The 7,908-nt window shown below is 32.9% G+C and overlaps 1 protein-coding gene across 1 annotated transcript; it reads left to right on the top strand.

Moving 5' to 3' along the window:
- Positions 1–369: 369 nt before the first annotated feature.
- On the top strand, positions 370–1,724 carry LOC141595056 (uncharacterized). Its single transcript, XM_074415028.1, has 6 exons — positions 370–486; positions 581–744; positions 836–956; positions 1,143–1,325; positions 1,402–1,470; positions 1,590–1,724. The coding sequence occupies exons 1-6, from the start codon at positions 370–372 to the stop codon at positions 1,722–1,724; spliced, it is 789 nt and encodes a 262-aa protein (XP_074271129.1).
- Positions 1,725–7,908: the final 6,184 nt, after the last annotated feature.

The raw sequence follows: 7,908 nt of genomic DNA, 5'->3' as shown, positions 1-7,908 counted from the left end.
CTTCGTCAAACAACCGACGTTATAATTACCTTTAGTGGCGGTTCTGTAACAACAACCGTCGTTATGCAAACCTCTTACGACGGTTCTGTCAAAACAACCGTCGTTATAAAGAACATGTTGAGCTGCAATGATATTATTGAAATACCTTTGATGGCGATTTTCAAACAATAATCGCCACCGTAGATGAGTTATAGTGGCGGTTCTTGTTTAAAACCGTCGTTTTATATAAGCCTATAATGACGGTTTTGTATAAAAACCACCACCGTAGGTAAGCTATAGTGGCGGTTGTACAACCGCCACAAAGTGTAAACAACCTCGTGATATACGGCGCACCCAAAATCTATAAAAACCGCCATAAACAGGTCATTTATGACCGCCACTATAAGGGTTTTTTCTGCTAGTGCAAGCTACTGTGAATCAGTCGCTAATGAACTTCTAGATTTACCTATCAGACGAACAATTGATGAAATTAGAGAGATCCAAGAGGTATAACAAACAACTATTTAACATAACCAAGTTTGTATTATTTTTAATAATAATAACTTATTGATACACTACTATGTTATTCTGTTTTATGTAGGAGGGATTTTTTGTTACCTTGGCCACCATAACAACAATTGACACAGAATTGAAGTGGTACATTGAGAGCTGCAAAAAATGTAAATCGACACTCGAGTTAGATGATAAAGAGAAATGGTTACGTACTGGCAAATGTGAAGGATATGCAAAATATGTCATTCTCAGGTATATTAAATCTGAGACGCTGAAGTAAATGTAATTTATTTTCTTCATAATCTACTCTCTTCGAAAATGCCCTAAACAACTCCTTATGTAGGTATAAAGTCATAGTCAAAGTTGCCGATCATACCGGAAACTCAACCTTCATACTATTTGATACTCAAGCTACTGATTTGATCAAGCAATCAGCAAAGCAACTACGAGACAACCAACTTAAGGTATGCATCATACCTAATCTTTTATACTTTTAACAGTAGAGTATTACTTTGTTTCAGTTTTAATCAATCCGATTATATGTATTCCAAACAAACTCCAAACAAGTAATAGTGCTCATGCACAAATCATCATAACATTAATTAATGAGTAAGGTTTCTACATTTATTATAAACATTCTCTAATGACAGCAAGGGGATCCAAATGCACATCCAAGTAAACTTGATGTATTACTTAACAGAAAATTCATATTCAAAGTCAAGGTTGATGAAAAGTATACCCTTAACAAAGGTTGGAAATCATATGGTGTCAATAAACTTTTTGAGGACAAGGATCTAATCCTGAAATACCTCGAAACCTACACAACATCACATGTTTGTATATGCTCTTAGAGACTTTGATACTATACTTTGAAATTAGTGAAAAATTGCAGCATATTGATTTCTATAGATACGACAGAAAGACTGCTTGGAAGTGGATTCTCGAGAAGAAAGCGTAGTTCAGATTACCAAAGGAAAGGTGATATTTCATTTTCAATAGAAATTACATGAACCATTTTGATTATTAGGATATCAGTTCGATTATTCTAATCAGCATTTATGTCTCAGGAGTCAATCCAAAGTATTGTTGAGGATTAGTCTATCACAAGCTCAGTGCACATCACGCCGACAAAGCGTAAACTAGATGCATATGAATTTGAAGATGATGCACAGTTAAGCACCACAAAGAAACATGCTCCAGATCAGGCTGAGTTCATCTCAAAGTTAACTTAGACCTATTTCGACAAACATTATGACTTATTTGAGTGATGTACTTTCATATTTTTCACGTTTGTCAAATTCTTACGATGTTATTTTGGTTTGGTTTTGATATACTTGCTGTGAGAATAAGGTTTCTATTCTTATGCTTAATTTAACAAGGTTGCTATTATGTTCAAGACTAGGCTACCACTAATTAGATTAGATTAGTACTTTTTACCTTTATCATCGTTCAATCCATCCCGTAGGCTGAGTATGCTAACCCAGGTACTCAATATAATAAAGGCGAGTTGCTGATAAAAAAAGGTCTCACAGTCAGAATACAAATAAGCAAACCTTTTGTTGCACTTAAAGGTATACTGACAACACAAAAATTTCAAGCTCAAACTTCATTATACGCAGTATCTGCAATGAGTATCTAAAATAATTATAGTCAGTGAGTATCTCAAATAATTATAGTCAACCTGCAATAACTATTACCTTTGTATCCCAGTAAATAATCTTTACCAAACCAGGTAGTCCATATATAAAACCTGCAGTTAAGTCAGTCACACAATCAGACTAGAAACAAGCACAATCAAACAAACATTTTGGAAATAATGCATAACGTGTATAATGTTGTGTGTGTTTAGCTTGCGTCTCATCTCAATCAAACATTAACTGTAACACCCGCTAACTTCCGAGCTTGATTTTTGAAATGTGTTCGAGTCAAATGGTGAGTTCTAAATTTTTTCTCGGATATTAACTCTTCGAACCTATTTAATTCTTTTTGGCCGAAAAACCCATTTTATATCACTCGACAAAGATCGCTTTTATTATATTTATTACAATGAAATTCGAGGTGAGCATTTGATATGGTATTTTTCCCACGACGCATTTTAATATTTTCTCGAAGTACATTTTACGTACGTATTTTATTTTGTAACGTTTCGGTGGAAGCTCGCTTTTTTCACGTGGAAAGTTATACATTTCTTAGCGTTAAATTTTACTATAAAAAAATAATTTAAGTTACGATTTTATCTTGAATAACCGTATACTTTGTAATTTTATAAAATGGGTCAGTTACGAGTTTTGTTTCAGCCATGTACTATATTTCTACTAGTCGGTCCATGTAAATTTCGATTGCAACATTTTCTTTTAACTTAGATATTTGGCTTACAAAATAATTTAGATGGATAAAATTTGTTAAACTACTCCCTAAGAATCCTCTTTTAACCGTGTAAATGGGGAAGGAGATAAGTCTTGCTAAGATTTTATTTAGTAGGTTTTATATTCTAATAACCTACTCTTTTTAAACGGCATTCACAAATTGCAACAGAAGAAAAGAAAACACACCCCTTTTCTCTCAAAACAGCCGTGTACTTCAGCAGCCCCATCCGATCAATTTTTGATCATCAGCTCCGTTATTCTTTCGCTATTCTCATCTATAGATCGTTGCTATCGTAAGGGAATTAATCGTACCTTATTCCCGTCTCTTTTTACTTTAAAAATCGGAACATATGACTTATACCATGTGTGTGTCGTGTAACAGGTTATCAAGAAGACTCCGACGCAGACGAATATTTTGTCGATTCGGATCTTGACAATTAAGGTAACTCCGACGTTACTCAATATTGCACGGTATATTTGTCGTAGTTGCTTGTACTAGGAAATTATTTTTGATGATGTTTATGATTATTTTCCTGATTTGATAAGTAATCTTTGTTGTGCACATAATAAAATTCGAAATTTCTGCTTGGTGCGAAATTTCTGCATCGCTTGATGATTGTTAAATGTTTTAAAATGAACTCTTATGAACCATCTTGTGGTTAAAATTTTGTACGCTGTTTTGGTCTTTCATCATTTCGAAATCTAGTAGTATGGGCCGAGACATGTATTATTCACGTTGCAAAATGATTTCCGAAGGTACTGTTTTTGTGCATTCTGTCTTTGGATTTTCTTATTCTATTTCATCGAATGAATTATACGATACGTAAACATGCATAAATCCATCTTATTTGTTTTAGGGAAACCGTGTATCCTATATATAAATTTACAAACTAAACCTTCTGTTTTATGATGATTTTAAGTCTAAAATGTTGGCTTTATATTCTGTTTTAAGTAGAATAAAAAGTGTTAAGAAAATAAGCGATTTTCGTCTTTGATAGAAAAAAAAAGAGTGCTTGTGTTTTTTTTAGCTAATTCGAAAAATGGTGTGATTCTTAAAAAATTTATGTCCCAATATTTATGTTTATGTTGAAAATAAAAATATGAATTTTTTTTCCAGAAATTTTATTGGGCCAAGTTGGGGACGGATTGAATTATTCGATTTACGCGATAAAATGACCCTTTTCGACTTATATATTAATTTTGCTAAATTTCACTTTCTAAAATACATTATTTGAGTTAAAAATGGTTCTGGACTGTTTTGGAAATTTTCGGAATTTAGTTATGCCTTTAAATTATTTTTTTAACGGTTTTATCGTATTTGCGATGAAACGGGTCTATTAATTGTTTTCGTTGCGAAATAAATCCTAAATAGTTGCCTATGTCATGTTTTTGGAAAATAAGCATTTATGGACAGTCAATAGTTGGTTTAAATTTAGATTTATGGAATTAAACCTTTCATTTCGAACTTTGAGTTATTTGAAGCTTTAGCGAAACCGATCGTAAAATGTGCGAAAATCTGACAGTCTGTTTGTAAAATTCATTTTGTGTGTTTAAATTACTCAAATCCGAAAACTTAAAAAGGAGACTCCTGTTTATTTTAAGTCAATAATATCTCTATACATTTTCATAATTTTCCAATTTACAGTTTGTTCAGAATAAATTATTTGTGAACAGCTCGCCTGAAATCTGCAAATCTGTCTTATGCTCAAAGATTATTTTGTAAAACTTATTTCCCTTACGATCCAGTGGCTAATCTTTTTCTTACATAAACTTTGGAATGTCTAGTTATGTTTATAATTTTACGTTGCTTTAAAATATTTTCTTAAAGTCGTTTTATGAACTGAAACCTTCTGGATATCATTTTCTGTCAGTTTTTAGAAAAGGATTTTTAGATCCCTGATACTTTCGTCCTTTGGAGTTGGTTTTAAAATGAAAGTTTTAGCCAAGAGCTACATAAAACCATGAGAGTTGGACTTGCATCATTTCGATTTTTTTGTATTTAATTATAAATTTTATAGCACTGCTGTCCAGTTTTTAAAAATCTGTTTTTAAGAGTTTGTCTCATTAAGGCCTAATAATATATATCTTACTAAGTACATTAGATTTTTAGCTTATTCTAAGCTTTAGTACAGTAGCTTCAACTACTTTTTAACCTTGAAATAATTTTACACTTGAGAAAGTAAAGTTTAAGCTTTCTATTTTGAAGAAATAAAAGTGTAGTTCACTTACGAACCTTTGAAGTAATGTATTTCAAATAAGATACAATCTTTGAGATATTTTTAAGTTTGGAATAATAAAAGTAAGGACAAAGAATAATGAACTAAGGCATACGGATTCTTATACAGCTATATGATTGGTACCCTTGTGGGAGGTACAGATTGTCGTAAAGTCATGTACATGTACTTAGACTGGGACTATGCACTGCGTGGTAAGACGAGTCCTGTTATAGTTTGTTGCCTAGTGAGTGGACTTGGAGTTGGTCACCTTTGCGTGACATTGGGTTCCCGAAACTAGTGTAAGATACTGCGGTATCAAGGAGTATAGCTAAAGTTAAATATCTAGCCTGAACTATATTATTTCCATTCTGTCATTTGAGGAATTCTGCTTTTAAGCATGCAGTACGTTTGTTAAACGTGATTTTTGGTTACCATACTTGTTACATATATCTTTAAAGTTTCAAACTATTTTTGATATATTATCTGCTTCTGCAATATTTATATCATGTGATATGGCTAGGAGAACGTCGAGTTACTCCCCACTGATTGTGGCTATTTTGTTTATAACATGACAGGTGTTAGCTTTGCTGGGGATTTCTGTGTGATCTAGCGAGTAGTTTGCAGATCCTACTCTGTTTTTATGCTTTCTTTTATGGTTTTAGTTTGAACACTTTGAGGAATTTTTATTTTCGCCCTTTTTATAAAAGTTGCAATTGTTTAGACTTACCGTTTGTTTTTATTTTATCCTTGAGAATTTTATACATTCTCAATTTATAACTGTTAGAACTTTTATCTTTGTGTATTTAATCCCATTCGACAATGTTTCCGCCCCTGTTTTGCACTAGATTTTATATGGGATTACAGTTGGCCCAAACCTAGGGTCGGGAGCGGTCACTCACGGTAGCTTGCAAGGTTGTGTACATGGCCCACAGATCAACACGGGTCCTTCCATCGCATTTTATCCTCATTCATGCGCATCATGGGAACCTTCCCAGGAGGTCACCCATCCTAAGACTACTCTCAGTCAAGCACGCTTAACTGTGGATTTCTTTTGCATGGATAACCTGAAAGAAAGTGCACTTCGTTGATATGAGTAGTACTTTCAATCCCTTAAAGCACTAGCCAGATTTTAAGCCTATCAATGGTCCTCTTCAAGGGGGTACCCCACCGAATATTGTTTTCGGATCATTGGAGTATTACATTAACTCAAACCGACAAACGACACCGCGAAAAACCTAAATCTAAGACCTCATCATAAGGTATATGCAATAAGTATCTCCAATTATTATGTTTATATTTACTCTGCAATAAATATAGTCATAATATATTTAAAACTGTGATTTTATTTCTCAAATCCTCAGATTTCATTTGATACCATAGATAAATTTTTCTTACAATATTCTATAGATATTATTACACCCATAATCTTTTAATATCTCCTCACATAATATAATTGATCTTTTTACTGCATATATAAATCCACTATCCTCACCTACCTCAACTATAATGTGTAATTTACATCTAATTGACACTACTAGAAAAATGGAACCACCACATTCTAAAGTTTCAAGACAAACCAGATGATTAATACTGAATACAAAGCGCCAGCGAATTACACTTGATAATCAAGGTACTTTCAACTACACCTTTGCTAATTCATATTATATAGATAATAGATAATTACGCAATGATATTGAACACACTTTTTTCAATATACAGAGAACGCAATAAGCCGCACTAACAATGCTTCTTTACCAACTTTGCGAAGTCCAACAGCACTTAGAACTCCATTACGTGACATTTCCAATGGTTTGAGAGATAAGATCTATGATATATATAACATTCTTACTATTTATATTGACCTTTTTGCAAATCAACAGAGAACACATTAAGAACAAGGGGTGTTCATCCTCCAACACCATCAAGAATGAGTAGTCTCGACACATATCCAACTCCATTAGGTCATATTTCCAGCAGTTAGTACAAATTAAAACTACGTTGATCTTATTTTTACTGTTATTAAGCCGATAATCACATTATTTGAAATTCTACATTGAGTACAATTAACATCAACTCTGTTGCTAACGGTTGCGCTTCACCAACTATAAGAAGACTGCAAACACCTCAAAGTCCATTGACACACATTTCCAATGGTTAGTCACATATTCTTGCACTTTATTGCCATAGTAAATTTTATGAGATAGAAAATACATAATTCTAAATGTATTATTCCACCCCATTTTGAAAAAATTGGGGCAATGCAGCAGACACTTAACTATCGGGGAAAGAATTCTAGGAGAATTAACAACTCATACTAGAACACAATTGAATTTCATTCCATCAGCTTTAGTGGAAAGAAGTCCACCTTTTACACCAGGGAAGTATACCATTCAAAACAATAAAGTTATTCAAAGTTTAGCAAAAAACATTGCTAATTCATGTGAATTTACTTGTGCATCAACTGCTGTCGGTAGAAGCCCACCTTTCACATCCGGAAAGTATATAGTTCAAGCCAGTCACATTGTTCAGACTCTAGCAAAAAACCTTGCTAATTCATGTGATTTCACAGTTACCAACTCAAGTAAGACTTACCTCTCCTGTCATATTTTGTACTATTTTGAAATCATTTTGTAAATGTTAAAGATTATATATACTTTCCTCACATAAATCTGAATAAGTACTCAATTCATAAATATTCAAGAGTATGGATGTAGAACAACATACGAAAAAGGTATTACAACCTATATTTGACGTGAAAAATGCAGATTGTACACTATTGAATTTTTCAAATGCGTCGGTAAAATGAATTGTCTAACTAAAAATGCTTCAGGTGA

This window comes from Silene latifolia, chromosome 8 (assembly GCF_048544455.1).
Source record: "Silene latifolia isolate original U9 population chromosome 8, ASM4854445v1, whole genome shotgun sequence".
Lineage (NCBI taxonomy): Eukaryota > Viridiplantae > Streptophyta > Magnoliopsida > Caryophyllales > Caryophyllaceae > Silene > Silene latifolia.
Note: the sequence above shows the minus strand (reverse complement) of the source record. Positions and strands in the feature narration are given on the sequence as shown.

Coding starts and splice junctions, on each gene's coding strand:
- LOC141595056 (XM_074415028.1), top strand. CDS start 370: ATGACCGCCACTATAAGGGTTTTTTCTGCTAGTGCAAGCTACTGTGAA. Junction 487..580: donor AAATTAGAGAGATCCAAGAG/GTATAACAAACA, acceptor TGTTTTATGTAG/GAGGGATTTTTTGTTACCTT. Junction 1,471..1,589: donor TTCAGATTACCAAAGGAAAG/GTGATATTTCAT, acceptor GTTGAGGATTAG/TCTATCACAAGCTCAGTGCA.